The following is a 20,659-nucleotide window of genomic DNA, read 5'->3' on the forward strand; positions in this document are numbered from 1 at the left end:
TGGGGGAGCATGTTAAATGGGAACACAATCAACAAAATCCAGAATGTTAGAAATTCTATACCAGTGACTTTAACAAATACATGGCAAAGGAAGAAAACAAATAAAGTAGAAGAAACTGTTAAATATTAAGAGAGACTTGGTAGCTGCATCAGCCAAAAGCAATGAGTGGTTCCTGATTCAAATAAACCAACGTATATGAGACATTTGGGGAAATCTGACTGGATGTTTGATGATATTAAATAATTATTATTTAGTTTTGAGGTTGAGGTTATATTTGATATTGATTAAACTTCATTTGATTACTAAACAAAAGTCACTAATTGGCACTTCGGGAGGCCAACGCAGGCGGATCCCTTGAGGTCAGGAGTTTGAGACCAGACTGGCAAACATGGTGAAACCTGTCTCTACTAAAAATACAAAAATGAGCTGAGTGTGGTGGTACACATCTGTAATCCCAGCTACTGGGGAGACTGAGGCATGAGAATTGCTTGAACCCAGGAAGCAGAGGTTGCAGTGAGCCAAGATCATGCCACTGCACTCCAGCCTGGGTGGCAGTGAGACTCCATCTCAAAACAAAGTCACTAGTTGGATAAATGAGTGATTAAAAGAGTGAGTGAATGAAGGAATTAATGCATTTGTTAGCAAGGACAGCTCTAAACATCTTTTCATCACTGGTTGCCTTCACAGTCCCAAGCCTTAGCCTGTCTCTTGCAGGAGCAGTACATATCCATCCCTATTTGAGCCCTTCAAATGTGTGTCAAACTTTGTGGGTATTTCACGATCACCAGGGAGTTTGCTGAAAATGCAATGTTCCTAGGTGCTTCCTAGGTCATTAAAGATGTCTGCAGTGCAGCAGGGACCAGGAAACTGCATTTCTAACAGGTTCCCTGTGTGAATCTAATGCTGGGGTCCACAGAGTACTGTGAGAAATCCTGGGTAGGAGCTGGCAGGACAAGACATGCCCTGGTGGCTGGTTCTGCCCTGGATCAAAGACTCTGACATGGACAAAGGGCACAAGGGTGAACTAACTCCGGTGCAGTGGCCCCCTTGGCCACTTCTTCCCCCACAACCTTCTGATACAGCAGTCCTCCTCTATCATCTCCCCAAGCCATATCCTAAACTAGGAGACAAAGGGGAGCAGTATGTGGATTGGGATCAGACTCCAAGCCCTTAAAGAGGGTCCTCCCTGCAGATGGCAGGGGTAGGACCACCCCACCTTCCCTGGGGGGCACCATACCTTCACCTTCTTCTCTGGAGATGAATCCTGACAACACTAGATACAGAAAAAGAAGAAAGCAGCGCCTTCAGGCTGCTGTGCCGAGAGAGTGCCTTCTCTCAAAGATGACAGCTGCCCACCCCCCAGGAGCCAGGCCAGGCTAAGACCCCGGGCCGCGGGGCACACTCACCCTCAGGGCTGAGGCAGAAGTCGGTGGAGGCCGAGCCGTGCTCGTTGTGGATGGTGCACCGATACACGCCGCAGTCTACGGGGGAGGCCTGCACGATGGCCAAGGCCGCCGGCCCCTCATCCCCTGCGCTGCAGATTGGAGACCCTACTCATAAGGGCCATCACCATGGCATGGGGGCAGACTGTGGTCCTAAGCATCCTTGGAGCCCACTCTCAGAGGCTGCTGAGAACCCCAGCTCTGAGAACTCTGGGGAAGCAGCGCAATTCCAGGGCCAAGAGCTGGTACTGAAGCCCACAGATCTGGTTTGCAGTCCTGACACTTACTAGCTGTGTGGCTTTGGACAAGTGGTTTAAAGAATGCTGAGCCTCCATTTTCTCATCTCTACTATGGAAATAAAAGGACCTCCCCTGGTTATTGTGAGGATTAATGAGGCGATAGGCTCAAAGCGCTAGGATAGTGCCCAACAGTATTACTGCAATCAGGGAGCCAGGTCAGGTGATGGTGGTATCGTTGGCTTACCTCCTGCCCACCTCGCCCACTGGGCACTGATCCTTGGCCCATGTCAAGACTGAGTCACTAAGAATGTTGAAAAACTGGCACCAGAGTTTCAGGCTACCGGAGGCATCAGGAAACTGCTCCACCCGAATCTTCCGGATGACCTGTGGGGCTGAGAGCAGGGTCCAGTCAAGAGGGGAACACCACCTCTCCTCTGGCCATATCCTTGCTTTCCTGGGTGTCCTTGGTGGGAAAGGCTGGGAGAAAACAGGATTCAAGTCTCCACGCAGACCTACCAAGGTGCCTCACAGCCCCCAGGTGCCTCCTGCCTATATCTCAGGCTTCTGCCCTGACCCCCAAAGCACACATCTCAGCTAGACAGAAGCCCCTACTCCACCTTGACCCCAGGCTGGGAGGGGCTCCCAGCTGAGGACCCAGACAGCAGTTGAGACAGGAACTTCAGTTTGCATTCTAGGTCCCTAACTCTAGAAGCCTGCATTTGAATCCTGTCCCCACCACTCTGTAATCATGCGACAACTCTGTAAAGGGGGATTGGTGATGATGGAGAACTAGAACACTACTGAAGCCAGGCCCTGTGCTAAGCACTTTATCTATTCCATCCCATTTAAGCCTCACGCCATTGCAAAGGTGGTACTGTTATCTCCACTCTATGGAGTGGCAGAAGCAAAACAAGAACTAGGCCTTTCAGATTCCAAAGGCTGTGAGAGAAGGGTACCTTTACCAAGGTAATTTGTGAATCCTGAGGAGGGATATGCTATCTGTCATCGGGTGGTGCTGTTAGCAGCAGCAGCGGTGTGCTGTCCGTGGCTCCATGGCGGCCCTGTCCTGTGAAGTCATCCCCCGCCTCCCTCCCCATTGCTCACCTTTCAGCAGGTCTTTGGCTTTCCTGGGCTTGGCCAGTGTCTCCTGCTTGCCTTCATCCAGGGCCAGCTCTGTGTTCAGACCGCCAGCCTTGGGGCTGGGGCTGAGGTCTCCTGCCGCCAGCTCCTCCTCTGCCCGAGGCACCTCCAGCATGGTCGCCTTTCTGCCCTGCGTAGGGGAGCGTCTCTCCCGCCCTGGAGTCCCTGGGGACCCAGGCACCAGGCTTTTCCTGGGCCCCCGGGGGGAAACCGTGGGGCTCTCCCTTTCTTCAGGTGTGGTCGCCTCCCCATCTCCTGCTGCTCTGACCTTAGGGAGAAATCTCTTCCTCCGGGCCCCTAGAGCCAGTTCCTCAGGTGTAGCTGCCGGGAGACCTGTCAGAGCCTCCCCGGGAAACTTCTCCTCTTGGGAGGGTTCCTGGGCTATGCTCTCTGTTGAGGGTCCCTGCCCAGGGACTGCCTGCCCACCTGCCTCCCCCAGCCGATCACCCGTGCTGCTCTCCTGAGAGGCCCCCAGGAGGCCAGGCCCCTCAAGGGAAACCTCTCCCTCACCCTCACTGGCTCCTTCTGAGGCCAGCCCAGGGCCCTCCTCGTCTACCACAATGGCAGGGACAGTGAGGGAGCTGGGACCAGGACCCCAGGAGCCTCGGGCAGCAGCAAGGGCCTGGCGGCCAGCCTGCACCTCGCGGTCCAGGAGGCCAGTGAGGCGGCGGGAGGTACAGGGGCTCAGTAGCAGGGTCTGTGCACTCTGCACCAGGTGGTTGTTCTCCACACGCTCCAGGATACGCCTCGATGTCCGGGGACTCAGCCCAGCCACTTCCACAGTGGGTGTCAGAGTGGCTGAGGGCGCCAGACCTCCGGTAGCTGCCCCGACCTGGGACTCTCCCCCTGCTCCACTCGTCTCTGTGCTGGACAGCTTTAACAGCAGAAGCAGGTAGTTCTTCAGGGAATCTATGAGGCCAGGGTCACAGCTCCGGGGACCTGGGGTCCGCCCCTCCACATCTGATACCTGGGCACAGGCCCCCTCATTGCTGGTGGCCATGGTTTCTAGTGGGTGACTCTGAGTGGGGGTCCCCGGCCCCAGGTGCAGTGTTGGGGCAGAACTCATCAGGGCCTGATCCTCAGAGGGCAGGAAGGCAGCTGTGCTCCTGTGCTGAGAAGTCAGGGTACTGCTCAGCCCCTCCTTTGGGCTAGCAGTCAGCCCAGTTCCAGGAAGAGAAGGCATTGTGGGTACCTCCTGGCTCAGGCCAGCTGGAGGACAGCCACCCTGATCCACACACGGCACTCCCCCTGGCTGCTCCTCCTCGGGGCACTGGAACGGGCTGTCCTCCTGCTTGGCCTCGACTGGCCCTGATGACTGTGGCCCTTGGCATCTCTCTCCTCCCACCTGCTCCACACTCCCTTCATGGGGCGGTTGTGCTGGGAGCATGAGGTTCCCTGACAGGGGACCCAGCACAGTTTGCTCATGGTTCCTGGAGGCTGTTACTGCTGCCTCCTCAGATCTGGGCAGGAAACCAGATTTTTCTGGGATACAAGACCCTTCTGGGATCTGTGTAAAACATTCAATACTTGGAGGAGCTCTAGGACCCTCTGTAGGTGGGAGTTCGGGGGTTCTGGATGGTGGGCCAAGGCTGGTCACTGCCTCCTGCTTTGACTGACCTTCCGTGGCTGTGGGCGCACTCCCTGCTGACTGCATCCCCGTCTCTTCCTGCATCCTTCTGTCTTCCTGTGTGCCCTCATCTGCCTGGGCCTTCCTGTCTTCCTGTACCTTCTCACCTGCCTGTGCTGTTTCTAGCTGTGTCTCTGCCCTTCCCTGTGTCACCATGCCCTTCTGTGCACTCCTGTCTGACTGTGGCCTCTTACTTTCTTGTGTCCCAGCATACACCTGTGTCTTCCTATCTGCCCATGTCCTCTGGGCTATCTGTGTTCCGTCTCCCCTGGTCCTTCCATCCACCTGTATCTTCCCATCTGCCTGCACATTCTTCTTGCTTCCAGGTCTCTGGTTAGCAGATGTTCTCCCATCCTCCTGGGTTTCCATATCCATGGGTTCAAAGATACCTTGACTTCCAGAGGTGCTACAACCAATGGAAGCTACATCAGAGCTGCTGTTGGCTGACACAGTAGGAGCCATGGTTGTCTGGCATTCCAGGACCTGAGAACACGGGGACAAAAGCAAGGGTTTAACTACATGGACATTCAGATGTCTTTCCAATCTGGCATCCCAGCCTCCTCTGACCTCATCCACAACTGCTCTGATGGGAATCTTGCTGCCTGGTTTCTCAGGTCTGCTGGAAGTTGGGAGGCAAAGACATGTGACAAATTCCCAAAGCCCCATCCATGCCCGCCTACCCTAATCTCTGATCTCAGTATCTGGACTGGGGAATATCTAGCATCCAGACCCAGCTCTTGCCCTTCCCACCTCTTCCTGAAGAAATCCTGCCTTTCCTGAAAGACGTTGCTCATGGCTTATTCCACCCCTCACCCCTACCATATGAAGGAGAATATCCTCTCCCCAGGGCTCCCAGAGCAGTCCTTCTCCTGTGGCACTACTTGCCTTGGATAGAATTATGGGTGAAGTGAGACAGTGCCAAAGGATGTCCCAATAATGGCCTCAATGTCCCGGCCTCCATCAGTAACACTGAGTGAGTGGTAATAATGGATGCCATCAAAGCAGAGAGGATTAAAGTAATTCTGAATGGCATCTATGCCAGGAAATTAATGAAACATTATAATGTTACCCTTTTGAACATGTATTTGCAAAGCACTATGCTAGGCCCCTGTACATGATATTATCCCACTTATTCCTCATACAGTATGAATACTTAGGAGAATCAGCCCCATTCTAGAGATAACAATGACAAGAAGGCATGCGATCTGTCCACCATCAGGTAGTCAGTAAGTGGCAGAGTTCAGATTTGCAGCTGGGTGTATTTCGCTCCAAATCCCATGCTCTTTGTTGTTATATCATACTGCCACCCACTTTTAAAGGACTTCCCGTCAAACATGGTGGCGTTTAACAGTGATTTGCCTCTTTTCCTCCAAGATATCATCAAAACCACTAAAGTAAACATGAAATAAACAAAGCAAAATCCTTTGTTAGTGAACTGGAGGCAAATAAAACCTAGTCTCAAAAAACAAACAAAAGGATAACGTCTTCCAAAAGCCAACAGATGCAGACACTGGGAAGCTGAGGAGGAGCAAAGTGATATGGGGAAATAAACAGGGCCACAGCTCAGTGCGCAGGGAGTGGAGCTGTTCAGCAGGTCTCAAGACGCTGGCAAAATCACAGCTACTGTAGACAAAGGTCTCATCCCATGGTTATAAACCCGTAAGTCCACATGCAACAAGAGCTGCAGGTTCATGGAGGCCTGGGTGGAAACTGGCCGAAGACACGGGAGCTGAGCAGAGCAGACAAGGAGAAGAGATGGAATGGAGGAGGCAGATCTCAGAAAACACTGGCAACTACACTCCTGAAGAAACCTCTGGAAAATTGCTAAGCCAAGAACATTATGTTTTAGCATACAAAGACTAAAGGAATACTGTTCCCACAGGCCCTGCTTGAGGAAATCACCAGGGAACAAATGCAGTCAACCAAAAGATGATTGAGGAAACAACAGCAAAAGAGCTGACGATAAGCACTAAATATATTTCACTTACATTAACATATATATTGATGCATATTAACATATAACTGTAGAAGCAAAACTAAAATCAAGTGGGGTTTAGAATGGCAAATCAGAATGTCAATGTTCTATGCCCTGACGATACAGATACAACAGAGCCAGCATCAAAGTGGAAAGGGGAAGAAAATAACCAAGTGAAGTAACTTCCTTGACTGTGTCACCTGTAAGAGCCAGGCACCAAAGACATTACTCAAAGCTGAAAAACCAAGTAACAGAAATAGAGGATATTTACCTACATAAGGATAATCACTTAGAAATCAAACTTTAGGTTAATATGAGATAGAAAATGAATGAAGGCCGGGCACAGTGGCTCAAACCTGTAATCTCAGCACTTTGGGAGGCCAAGGCAGGCAGATCACCTGAGGTCAGGAGTTTGAGACCACCCTGGCTAACATAGTAAAACCCCGTTTCTACTAAAAATACCAAAAATTAGCCAGGCATGGTGGCATGCACCTGTAATCCCAGCTACTCTGAGGCTGAGGCAGGAGAATCGCTTGAACCCAGGAAGCAGAGGTTACAGTGAGCCAAGATTGCACCATTGCACTCCAGCTTAGGCAACAAGAGTGAAACTCTGGCCCATAAAAAAGAAGATGAATGAAGAAAATGCAGAGAAAAAGTGAAAACACTGTATCATTTTTCATCATAAAAAATTAGTAGAAACTGAGTGAACAGATGAAATAATTAATGGTATTATATAAAACTGAAATTATAACATAAAAATATTTTTAAATATCAGAACCACACACAAAATCAAAGCAATCAGATCACAAAATGAAAGACTTTTAAATATATATAATTAAAATGTATGTAAATTAAGTGTAGAATTTAAAGTTACTTTACTAAATTAGGAATTTTCTGTTTTTTAAATTTTTAATTTTTAAATTTATTTTATATTTTAAAATTAGAGATGGGGTCTTGCCATGTTGGCCAGGGTAGTTTCAAACTCCTGGCCTCAAGCAACGCTCCCACCTCAGCCTCTTAAAGTGCTAGGATTATAGGTGTGAGCTACTGCACCCAGCCTAAATTCAGAATTTTGAATGAATGGTATGGATGTGGGAAAAATTGGCTGGGCAAGTATCAGGAATAAGTCTGACTGAAGGATTTTTTTTTTCTGAGACAGGTTCTTGCCATCTTGCCCAGACTGGCATGCAGTGGCTATTCACAGGCAGGATTATAGCCTCAACCTATTGGGTTCAAGTTATCCTCCCACCTCAGCCTCCCAAATAGCTGGGACTACAGGCTGACTGAAGAATCTTTTTTTTTTTTTTTTTTCTTTTGAGATGGAGTCTTGCTCTGTCATCCAGGCTGGAGTGCACTGGCATGATCTTGGCTGACTGGAACCTTTACCTCTTGGGTTCAAGCGATTCTCCTGCCTTAGCCTCGTGAATAGCTGGGATTACAGGTGTGTGCCACCACACCCAGCTAATTTTTGTATTTTTTAGTAGAGATGGGGTTTCGCTCTGTTGGCCAGGCTGGTCTTGAACTCCTGGCCTCAAATGATCCACCCGCCTCAGCCTCCAAAAGTGCTGGAATTATAGGCATGAGCCACTGCACCTGGCCTGACTGAAGAATCTTAATAAAGATGCTCTTCCAGCTTCTCTGACAACCAGATATTAACAGACAAAACTGCCTTGGTGCCAACAAACAGCAGTTAGTAATATACTACAGCCTCTTTTTTATCTTTTGATATTCTAGGATTAGAAAATGTTTAAAGACATAAGATCTATAAATCTACAAAGAAGGTGCAGACTGTGCATACAAGCCTGTTGCTGTTCACAAGACTCATGGAAATAGAACTTCTTGATGAAAGCTACCCTCACTCCGAACGCACTCTCAGCCAGATCAATCCCTCAGTTCTATTGAACCTACTTCTTTATCTCAATATCCATTTCCTTCATCTCCACTGCAAACTGCCTAATCGGAGCTGCCAACAATTCTGTCTTGCCTGGACTACTGTAAAGCCTTCTAATTGATATCCATGACTTTAGTCTTTGCCTCTGCTAAACTCTTTTCCTCACTGCAGCCCAAATGACCTTTCCAAAACACAAACCTGACTGTAACACTCCCCTCTTAAAAAACCTTTCAATGGCTTACCATCACTGACAGGATAAAGTCAAAAAACCCTAGCTTCAAAGAGCAAAAAGTTTAATCACACAGTAGCCCCTTCTTATTCACGGTTTTGCTTTCCATGGTTTCAGTTAACTGTGGCCAATCTTGGTCTGAAAATATTAAATGAAAAATTCCAGAAAGAAACAATTGATAAATTTTATAGGTCATTTCAAAGAGGCTGTGAAACCAAGAGCTCTTAATGCTGTGACCAAAGATGGAAGTTCTCTATAGGATGCCATGGCACTTGATGGTGGTATGTTTTCCTGTGGAGATTTAAGACTTAGGTGTTATATGACATAGTAATCCATGATTGTTGCCATGGGAGAGTTTTAAAGATTAACCAAAGTAAAAAGAAAAAACAAATTGTAAAATTTGCGCTGTTCTGAGCAGCATGATAAAATCTCATGCCATCCCACCTGGGATGTGAAACAACCCCTTTTCCAGTATAACCACAAGGTATACACTAGGCTGCCCGTTACCCATTAAGTAGCTGTCTTGTTACCAGATCAACCGTCCTGGTATCTCAGGGCTTGAGTGCAAGTAACCATTATTTTACTTAATAAATGGCCCCAAAGTGCAAGAGTAGTGATACCAGCATATTACTATAGCTGTTCTATTTTATGATTATGGTTGTTAATCTCTTATGGTGCCTAATTTATAAATTAAACTTTATCACAGGTGTGTATGTATAGGAAAAAACATAATATATGTAGGGTTTGGTACTATCCACAGGGTCAGGCATCTGCTGGGGATCTGGGAAAGTATCTTTTGTGGATAAGGTGAACTGCTGTACTCTCTTGGCCAGGGTTACAGGCATCGCACAGCCTCTACAGATGGCAATTTGGCATTATCTATTAAAACTAAAAATACTTATACTCTTTAACCCAAAAATTCCATTCCTAGGAATTTATCATACAGGTGTACCTTCATGTGCAGATGGACTTATATACAAGGATATTTACTGCAGCATTGTTTATGATAGCAATAGACTAGAAATCACCTAAATTCCAACAATACAGGACTGATCCAATGAATTATGGTATATCTACATTCCAAATAAATAAAACAAATATCCAAATAAAAAAGCAAGGTAAAGGATAGAAAATATAATACGCAACCTTTGTGTGGAAAATACACAGACACACACACATATTTTCAAATGTTAAAGAAAACAGCTCTGAAAGGATGCCCAAAGAACCTGCTTTGGGCCGGGCGCGGTGGCTCAAGCCTGTAATCCCAGCACTTTGGGAGGCCGAGACGGGCGGATCACGAGGTCAGGAGATCGAGACCATCCTGGCTAACACGGTGAAACCCCGTCTCTACTAAAAAAAATACAAAAAACTAGCCGGGCGAGGTGGCGGGCGCCTGTAGTCCCAGCTACTTGGGAGGCTGAGGCAGGAGAATGGCGTAAACCCGGGAGGCGGAGCTTGCAATGAGCTGAGATCCGGCCACTGCACTCCAGCTCGGGTGACAGAGCGAGACTCCGTCTCAAAAAAAAAAAAGAACCTGCTTTGGCAACTGCCTTCAGGAAGAGGACCTGAGCAGTGGGGATAGCAAAGTGGGGAGACTTAATATTCTCTATATATCTTTTGTACTTTTTGAATTTTATACCTTGTGCATGTGACATATAGTTAACAAAAATACAATTAAAAATGAAAGTATATATGGAAATCGACACTTGTGTGATCAGTGAGGCCCGTCCCTCAGCAAGAGTCCCAGATCTGTCTCTCCAGGTTCATCTCTTGGGTCCCTCCGCCCAACACTAACTTAACTGTACTGACAAATGTGCTATTTTGTAACTCCTTTATGTATTTTTTTCTGTGCCAGACATTCTCACCTTTCTCCTTGCCCTGCTGAAGGACTCCTTCTCATCCTTGAAGACCTCATTCAACTTTCTTTTCTTCTTTAAAGACTTCCTGAGTTCTCTCCTCTATCCCAAAAAACGTTAGTGGCCCCCACAGCAAATTTACCTAATTCCATCATTACACCCCCATTCTGTGTGGTAGTTATTTATTTCATGCATATGTCACCTGCTAATCTGTGAACTCTTCCCCTCTGAAGAGGGCCCAGTACAGGCCTAGGAGTTGGAAATCAATAAATACATGGTGGATGACTGAATATTCTCTGTACAATTCTACAAGGGCTGACCCCTCTTACTAAACATTATGATGGAGGGTGTGTGTGTGTGTGTGTGTGTGTGTACATCTATATCTGGAACTGTGTAAAGATATGAGAAGGAATGTCATATATTTCTTAAAAATAAAAATGGTGTGAGCAGAATGAACCTAGTTGGCTCTATGTAAGCTTTTTTACTACAAATGATATTAGTAGGTTTAATTTGCCATCCTGTCTTATTCCCTCTTCCCTCATAAATTCTCAGATATTAAGGACTCAGTCTATGGCCAGGTATGGTTGCTCATGTCTAGAATCCCAGTGCTTTGGGAGGCCACTGTAGGAAAATTGCTTGAGGCCCAAAGTTCAAAACCAGCCTGGCAACACAGCAAAACCCTGTCTCTACAAAAACACAAAATACTTAGCCAGGTGTGATGGCATATGCCTGTAGTTCTAGCTACTCTGGAGGCTGAGGTGGGAGAATTGCTTGAGTCCAGGAGTTGGAGGCTGTAGTAAGCTATGATCACACCACTGCACTCTAGCCTGGGCAATAGAGTGAGACCCTGTCTCTTCAAATAAAAACATAAAAATAAAAAATAAAAAGTTTTTTTCACCTTTGCATCTTTCACAGTGCCAAACACATAAGGGAAAGAACAGGAAAGAACAACCGAATGAAAAGTAGTATGGTTTATAACCCTCTAAGGGGTCATGGCCCTGGAACGCTGGTTTGGGAGAGCAAGGGACAAAACCAGGACCTTAACAGGGATGGGGCAGGGTAGTCACTTTTGCATAAGTTTGGTAGTTTGTAATTTTTAAATAATTGCTCTATTCCATATAAGTTGTTAAACTTATGTGTAGTTTTTCATAGTAGTCTTTTTTTTTTTTTACCCTGTCAATCCTTACAGGGGCTGGAGTGATAGCCCCTCTTTCATTCTTAATACTTGTATTTTGTGTCTTCTTTTTTTTTTCTATGTAAGTCTTGCCAGAGGTTTATTGATATTATTTATCTTTTCAAATAATTAGTTTTGGGTTTATTTTCTCCACAGTTTCATTGTTTTCTGTTCTTTTCTATCTATTTGCTTTGGGTTTATTTTTTTCTCTTTTTTTTCTAGTTTTCTAAGGTAGCAACTCAAGTTATTGATATTTCAGATCTTTTTTCTTTTCTAATATAAACATTTTAATGCTATACATTTTCCTCAAGGCACTGATTTAGCAGCAGCCAACATTTTGGTATGTTGTATTTTCACTTTCATTCAATTTAAAATGTTTTCTAATTGGCCTTAGGACTTCTTTCTTGGCCCATAAAAGTATGTTCTTTAATTTAAAAGTGTTTAGAAATTTTTCTATTATCTTTCTGTCATTGATTTCTAGTTTAATTTCATTTTGATCAGAGTGCATACTTTGTATTATTTCAATTACTTCACATTTGTTAAGATTTATATTATGACCCAGGATATGATCTATTTTGGTGAATATTTTATATGCACTTGAAAAGAATGAGTATTCTATTGTTACACAGAGTATTCTATATATGTCTATTAGACAGTTGGTTGATAGTGCCATTCAGTTCTTTTATATCCTTACTGATTTTCTATCTACTAGTTCTATTGATTACTGAGAGAGGAGTGTTAAAGTCTCCAACTATAATTATTGTTTTCTCTATTTCTCTTTTCAGTTCTGTCAGGTTTTGCTTCGTGTATTTTGAAGGTATGTTGTTAGGTGCATACATATTTTTTATTGTTATGTCTTCTTGAATTGACCCTTTTATCATTAGAAAGTTCACTATTTTTCCCTTAGTAATTTTTTTTTTTTTTTTTTTTTTTTTTTAGACAGAGTTTTGCTCTTGTTGCCCAGGCTGGAGTGCAATGGCATGATCTCAACTCAATGCAATCTCCGCCTCCTGGGTTCAAGTGATTCTCCTGCTTCAGCCTCCCAAGTAGCTGGGATTACAGGCATGCGCCACCACACCTGGCTAATTTTTGTATTTTTAGTAGAGATGGGTTTTCTCCATGTTGGTCAGGCTGGTCTCAAACTCCCGACCTCAGGTGATCTGCCCGCCTTGGCCTCCCCAAGTGCTGGGATTGCAGGCGTGAGCCACTGTACCCAGCCAGTAATTTTCTTTCCCCAGAAGTCTACTCTGTCTGATATTAATATTGCCATTCCAGCTTTCATCTGATTAGTGTTTGCATGGTATATATTTTTCTATTATTTTACTTGTAACTGATCTATATCATTATATTTGAAGTGGATTTCTTATCAACAGCATCAAGTTGGGAAAGTTTTTCTGGTCCTGTCTCACAATCTGTCATTTAATTGATATGTTTAGACCATTTATATTTAATATAATTATTTATAGGTTTCGATTTTGCTCAATAATTTTATTATTTGTTTGCTATTTGTTTCCTCTGTTTTTCCTTCCTGTGTTTCCCTATTCTTGCCTCCTTTTAGATTAGAACATCTTTTAGTACTCCACTTTAACTTATATAGTGTGATTTTTACTATATCTCTTTGTATAGTATTTTTGTTGTTGCTCTAGGGCTTATAATATACATACTTAACTTTCCACAGTCTACTTAGAGTCAATATTTTACTACTTCAAGTGCCATACAGTAATCTCACCACCATATAGGTTTCTTTACCCTATACCCCTTTATGTTATATTTGTCTTATATATTACATTTGCATGCATTAAAAAACCTCCAGCAGATAATGTATTTTTTTTAACTTTTTACCTTCAAACATATTTTAAAGAAATCAAGATGAAATGATCTATTATATTTATCAGGATATTTACCATTTCCATTGCCCTTCCTTCATTCTTGATGTTTCAGGTTTCCTTCCTTCTGGTATTATTTCCTTTCTGTATGAAAAATTTACTTTAGCAATCCTTTTTTTTTTTTTTTTTTTTTTGAGACCAAGTCTGGCTCTATCACCCAGGCTGGAATGCAGTGGTACAATCTCAGTTCACTGCAACCTCAGCCTCCTGGGTTCAAGTGATTCTCTTGCCTGAGCCTCCTAAGTAGCTGGGATTATAGGTGCTCCCCACCACACCTGGCAAATTTTTTTTGTATTTTTAGTAGAGAAGAGGTTTCACCATGTTGGCCAGGCTGATCTCGAACTCATGACCTCAGGTGAGTCTGTCTCAGCCTCCCAAAATGCTGGGATTACAGGCATGAGCCACAGCTCCCAGACTAGCAATTCTTCTAGAACAGGTCTGCTGACAATGTAGTCTCTTGTTTTTTCCATTATCTGAGAATGTCTTTATTTCACTTTCAATACTTCAAGATATTTTTGCTAAATGTAGAATTATAGGTTGAAAGTTCTTTTTTTTTCAGCATTAAAAAAATATGTTGTTCCACTTCCTTTTGGCCTCCATTGTTTCTGATGAGAAATCTGCAGTCATTCAAATCATTGCTCCCCTATAAATAATATATTACATTTCTCTGGCTACTTCCAAGAATTTTTCATTGTCTTTACTTTCCAACAGTTTGGCTATGAGGTTTCTGGATGTGGAATTCTATGGTCTTTTTCTGTTTAGGGTTTGCTGAACTTCTTGATCTATAGGTTTGTGACTTTTGCCAAATTTTGAAAGTTTTCAGTCATTATTCCTTTACGTATTTTTTTTTCCGCACCACTGTTCTTTCTCTTTCTGATTATCCAGTGACACAAGTGTTAGACTTTTTGGTACTGCACCACAAGTCTCTGAGGCTCTGTTCATTGATTTTTCTGATTCTCTCTCTCTCTCTCCCCCTCTCTCTCCCTCCCTTCCTCTCTCTCTCTCTCTCTCTGTGGGCTTATGTGTTCAGATTGAATAATTTCTATTGCTTTAACTTCAAGTTCACTGACTTTTCCCTGTCATCTATCATTCTGTTGTTGTGCTCAACCAGTGAGTCTTTTTATTCAGTTATTGTAATTTTCAGTTCTAAAATTGATATTTGGGGCTAAGGTGGGTGGATCACCTGAGGTCAGGAGTTCAAGACCAGCCTGGCCAACACAGTGAAACCCCATCTGTACTAAAAATACAAAATTAGCCAAGTGTAGTGGCACACATCTGTAATCCCAACTACTCCCTCAGGAGGCTGAGGCAGGAGAATCTCTTGAACCCAGGAGGTGGAGGTTGCAGTGAACTGAGATCATGCCACTGCAGTGTGCCAGGCATTCCAGCCTGGGCAACAAGAGTAAAACTCTGTCTCAAAAAAATAAAAAATAAAAATAAAATAAAATTGATATTTGGTTCTTCATATCTTTTCCCTCTTCTTCTTCTTTTTTTTTTCTTTTGAGACAGGGTCTCACTTTGTCCAGGCTGGAGTGCAGTGGTGTGATCTTGGCTCACTGCACCCTCAACATTCTAGGCTCAAGTGATCCTCCCACCTCAGCCCTGCAAATAGTTCAGCCTACATGCACATGCCACCACACCCAGCTAATTTTTTTGTATTTTTTGTAAAGACAGGGTTTTGCCATGTTCCCCAGGCTAGTCTTTTACCTCTTTGCTGAGACTTTCTATCTTTCCATTTGTTTCCAGAGTATTTACCCTTACTTGCCACATTTTTATAGTAAAGTCAGATGATTTTAAAGTCAGATGATTCTAACATCTGTGTCACTGTGGCATTGGTACTCTTTGATTGTCTTTCCATGCAAGTGGAGATTTTCATGATTTTTCATATGCCATATAACTTTTATTGTATTTGGATATTTTAAATATTACAAGACTCTGATTCTTGTTTAAATCTTATGGAGAGTATTAACATCTTTGTCTTGGAAGGCAATCTACCTAGTTGTGTTCAGGCTACAAATTTCATTCAGGCCTCTGAGGTTATAGCTTCAATCTCGGTTATATTTTCCAAGCCTTTCTGGTGCTATTTGGGGTTTTCTTATTGTTGTTGTCTTGTTTTTGAGATGAAGCTTTACTCTGTCACCCAGGCTGGAGTGTAATGGCACAATCTCAGCTCACTGCAACCTCTGCCTCCCAGGTTCCTGGGTTCAAGCAATTCTCCCACCTCAGCCTCCCAAGTAGGTAGGACTACAGGCATGTGCCACCATGCCTGGCTAATTTTTTGTATTTTTAGTAGAGAAAGTGTTTCACTATGTTAGCCACGCTGGTCTCGAACTCCTGACCTCAAGTGATCTGCCTGCCTCGGCTTCCCAAAGTGCTGGGATTACAGGCATGAGCCACCACACCCAGCCTGCAGGGCTATTTGGATCCGCCATGTGTGTGTGCCACCCAGTGGCCAGTGTGGGACTTGAATGATGGTTCATTAGTGCTTTTATTCTCAAAGTTTTTTATTCTCCAAGTATTTCATTCTCAAAGTTTTTCATATGCTCTTCAGAATCAGATCCATGCAGGAACAGCTTGGGAATGAGCCCAGAAATGTAAAAAGAGTTTATAAACCCAGAGGTCATTAATGATTCTCAGAGGTCATTTTCCCAAGCTTTTCCCTCTCCATAGTTTCCCCCATAGGGCCCCCTTTTTCAGTCCTCTGGCCAAATAGCTGGAGCTTCTTTTACCCCTCTCTGCCACATACTTTCACACACGAGTGTGTGATCTGCACCAAGGAAGAGACCCAGGAGAAAAAAAAAAGGAACAGGGGCTTGTCCCACTCTTAGGATCACAGCTCCTCTGAATGGAGAGGGAAGATTCTCTTCTCTCAAAGTTTTAGGCGCCTGTGGCCTCTACTGCTACCACTGTCACTGCCAAGAAATCTCTTTTCCATTCCTGACGCCTGATCTAGAGAGCTTCTGGAGCTCTCTCTGCCCATGTTAATGTTTACATCTGGGTTTCAGACAGCATTAAGACTAGCCCAGGAAATGCCAGAAGGGGAAAAAAAAAAATAGTAAACACTGTAGGTTCAGTGGTACTTTGAGTTCTGGTCTTCATCCCCAATCTGTTCGTGACTATTTGCTTTTCAAAGTCGTCAAGTGGGTGTATCATACATTTTGCCTACATTTTTGGCTGCATTCAGTGGGGGATACAGAATGGAGTGTATTTACTCCATCTCATCCAGAAATGAAACTGCCATAACTATAATAAATAATATTAGTTATTGTATTTTTCAATTCCAGAATTCTAATGATTCTTTTTTTTTTTTTTTTTTTTTTTTTGAGACGAGTCTCACTCTGTTGCCTAGGCTGAAGTGCAGTGGCGTGATCCCAGCTCACTGCAACCTCTGCCTCCTGGGTTCGAGCGATTCTCCTGCCTCAGCCTCCTGAGTAGCTGGGATTACCGACATGCATCACCACACCCAGCTAATTTTTGTATTTTTAGCAGAGACAGGTTTCGCCATGTTGGCCAGGCTAGTCTCGAACTCTCGACCTCAGGTGATCTACCTGCCTCAGTCTCCCAAAGTGCTGGGATTACAGGTGTGAGTCACTGCGCTTGGCCTTTTCCACTTTTTATAGTTTCTAGGTATTTGGTGAAATTTGCAATCTTATCTTTTATCTCCTTCAATATATGAAGGAGGTAAACTAATTTTAATTTTACAATTCACGTCTAATAATTCCAAAAGTTGGAAACCTATGGGGCAATTTCTTTCTTTTCTTTTCTTTTGTTTTTTGAGACGGAATCTCACTGTCACCAAGGCTGGAGTGCAGTAGCACAATCTCAGTTCACTGCAACCTCTGCTTCCCAGGTTTAAGTGATTTTCGTGCCTCAGCCTCCCAAGTAGTTGAGATTACAGGCATGTGCCACCATACCTGGCTAATTTTTGTTTTTTATTTTTTGGGTTTTTTTGAGATGGAGCCTCACTCTGTCACCCAGGCTGGAGTGCAGTGGCACAATCTCAGCTCACTGCAACCTCCGTCTCCCAGGTTCAAGCAATTCTCTGCCTCAGCCTTCCAAGTAGCTGGAATTACAGGCACCCGCCACCACGCCCAGCTAATTTTTGTATTTTTAGTAGAGACAGGGTTTCACCATCTTGGCCACACTGGTCTTGAACTCCTGACCTTGTTATCCACCCACCCCAGCCTCCCAAAGTGTTGGGATTACAGGCGTCAGCCACCATGCCTGGCCTAATTCTTGTATTTTTAGTAGAGACAGGGTTTCACCACATTGGCCAGGCTGGTCTCGAACTCCTGGCTTCAAGTGATCCGCCCATCTCAGCCTCCTAAAGTACTGAGATTACAAGCATGAGCCAGTGTGCCCAGCAACCTGTGGGCCAATTTCTATCTTCTGTGGACTTATCTTCATTTCATGCTGAATATTACATTTGAAATACTTTTTAAAAATAATTTGAGGCTTAAGATGATGCTGTCATCCCCAGATATGATTTTTGTTTGCTTCTGCCAGGTGCCTGAGGGCACTAAGTATCTTGAACCACCTAATTCTAATTTCAGGGATTGAGATATTTCTTACCACATGACTTGGAGCTCATCAATACCTCAATACTGTGAGAGTAATTTACTTGATTCCCCTTTCTCCTAGGGTACAAACCTTCAGGGTCCCAACCCAAAACCCAGGGGGCTTACAAGGGCTCCCACTCTTGAGACCATGGGCTCTAATTTTTGTCTCCTTAGTCTCATGAGACTATCTAAACTATTGCTCAGTCTCTCATTCTCCTCTTCTGGCATAAGAAATACCTCCCAGGACAAAAGCTGTGTCAAATGCTGGGACTACTATTCTAGATTTCTATCTCCTCCCAGATCCTGGCCCAGTAATTCTTCGCTTTGTCAGCTCTCCAGTGCCTTCAAGCAGATATTTTTATATTTTGCCTAGCTTTTCTAGCTGTCCTCAGTAGTTGAATTATCTAACCCAGCACTACCAGAAGCTGATATTGAATAACTGTTAGTTCTCTTCCTTTTCTGTGTCACTCCTGGCCTTAGATAATGTTACAATTGGTGCTAAACAAACCAAAGCAGTACACAAGACATAGAAAGGAAGAAAAAATGTTGAGAAGCTTTCAATGCATTTAGGTATCAAAATTAGGATAGGATGGTTTTATATTCCCTCTCTAGCCCACAATCTCACCTTTGTTTCATGCTGTTCATCCTTCCCAGAATGTCTTCCTTTTTCTCTTTCAGCTAATTCCTTTCCACCTGAGAATATTATCTTTTATATTTTAAAATTATATTAATTTTTTTTAATATGGCATTTCCCATAATAAATCTATACATGATGCCAACCAGTCTGGCCTCTTTCTAGATGCCTTCACTGGTGACTCCAGACCACACCGTTCTCCCTCTCTGAAAGTCCTCTGTTGTCATCATTCACCACATCCTCTTTGCACTTCTTTCTAGTGAGTCCAGTCCCCTCAATTCAGTAGATAATTCTTCAAGGCAAGGATCATGTCTCTCCTCAATCTCCCTCAATTCAACAGCTCTCAAAAGATATTTATATCCATGTCCTCCCTGAAAACTAAAGAGCCCTGATTGTGAGAGGAGAGTTCCTATGCCTTTGGAAGATCATCCTCAGGACCTTCAAGGCTTCTCAAAAAGAGACACTTAGGTCTCAAAGCATTCAGCAGGGCTCTCCCACACCTACATGGTCCTCTCCAAGGATTTTGGCAGATGGTGCATTCTACCATGTTCCCCTATGTACCTCAGCTCCAGAGATCTGAGGCAGTCCCAGAAAAAAAAAATCTCATAAAAAGCAGACTTTGAGGGCACTGAAGGCTAGTTTCCATTCATCAGCTACCTCCTGCCCAGAGAGAGAGCTGTGTGAACAGCATGCCTGGGCTGGAGGAGAAGCAGACATTCTTAACAACTCAAGATGCCCCAGCTCTACCATCTGTTCCTCATCCACACCCATGAGAGACGCCTAACTCGAGCTTCCAGAGGTACCCCTATTCCCAGGAAAGAAAATCAAGACAGAGTAAGAGGGCACTGGCATAATATCCCAGAAACAGGGACCCTGAAAGTAACGAATCCTAACAAGAGACACGCTGGGCTCAAATGAATTAAAAAACAAACAGAACTTAAAAAGAGAGATGAGAAAGAAGATTTGGATCATGGAAATAGAGACTGTGGTCCCAAATGAGAAGGCTAAATACTAAGGTATTGGTTCTTCCAAAGTTTTACTAAAAGCCCATTCAAAATACAAATATGCCTTTAGTTATCCACAAAAGGATTTAACAGGCTTTATAATCTTGTTAAATGTAATTCATGACTATTTAAAAAATGGTGAACAAAAAATTATAAAGTAAAAAACAATGGTATCTAGGAGTTTGGAGAATTTCAAACAATGATTCTATAGTTTTCCTAGAGGAATAAACAAGAGATAATAGTTAAGAAAAAATTTTAAAGGAGTGTAAGAGAAGAACTTGCCCTGCCAAAAAGCAAACCTGTAAAAATTCAAACAAGATTGTCTTATAAAAAATCAACACACAGATGAATGCATTATGACAGATGTATATGTAGGAATTAAAATTGGCTCTAGTATGTATAAGAATTAGTGTATCAGGAAAGAAAAACTAAATAATAGATATGGTTTGAATATTCCACAAATAATGTTGAGGAAAATTACCTATTAGTCAAAAATCAAGCCAGAGACTGATGCTATATTATACACCCAAATACTTTTCAGATTAACTTAAAAATCAAATGAAAGAATTCAAACAACAAAAATTAGCAAAAATACAGATTACTACTTAATCTAAGACCAGGGAAGGAAAGCATAAAAACTATGAAAAAAAGGTTAAAATATTTGTACTATATCATCTTATATAGTCATTAAAAATAAAGTTCTTTTGAAGATTTTTTAGAAATCATGGCAAATGCTCATGAAATGATGAGAAGAAAGCAGGATACTCATGCCTTTAATCCTAGCACTTTGGGAGGCTAAGGCAGATCATGAGGTCAGGAGTTCAAGACCAGCCTGGCCAAAAAGGGTGAAACCCCATCTCTACTAAAAATACAAAAATTAGCCAGGCATGGTGGTATGTGCCTATAATCCCAGCTACTAAGGGGCTGAGGTGGGAGAATCGCTTGAACCCAGGAGGTTGAGGTTGCAGTGAGCTGAGATCATGCCACTGTACTCCAGCCTGGG

General features: G+C 43.6%; 1 protein-coding gene and 1 pseudogene across 4 annotated transcripts in view; one reads left to right on the forward strand and one right to left on the reverse strand.

Annotated features, from left to right (window-relative positions):
* Nucleotides 1-20,659, reverse strand: part of ALPK3 (alpha kinase 3) — a 61,338-nt gene that overhangs the window by 12,083 nt on the left and 28,596 nt on the right. For all 4 annotated transcript variants that reach the window (XM_065548340.2, XM_045395940.2, XM_045395939.2 and 1 more), the window contains 4 exons: nucleotides 2,786-4,931; nucleotides 1,926-2,073; nucleotides 1,407-1,534; nucleotides 1,238-1,273 (listed from right to left, as the gene is read on the reverse strand). In XM_065548340.2, the coding sequence (XP_065404412.1) occupies nucleotides 1,238-1,273; nucleotides 1,407-1,534; nucleotides 1,926-2,073; nucleotides 2,786-4,931 (2,458 nt within the window). The remainder of the gene's footprint in view (nucleotides 1-1,237; nucleotides 1,274-1,406; nucleotides 1,535-1,925; nucleotides 2,074-2,785; nucleotides 4,932-20,659) is intronic.
* LOC123574986 (small nucleolar RNA SNORA25) lies at nucleotides 8,733-8,850 on the forward strand (annotated as a pseudogene).

Source organism: Macaca fascicularis, chromosome 7 (genome assembly GCF_037993035.2).
Source record: "Macaca fascicularis isolate 582-1 chromosome 7, T2T-MFA8v1.1".
Classification (NCBI taxonomy): domain Eukaryota; kingdom Metazoa; phylum Chordata; class Mammalia; order Primates; family Cercopithecidae; genus Macaca; species Macaca fascicularis.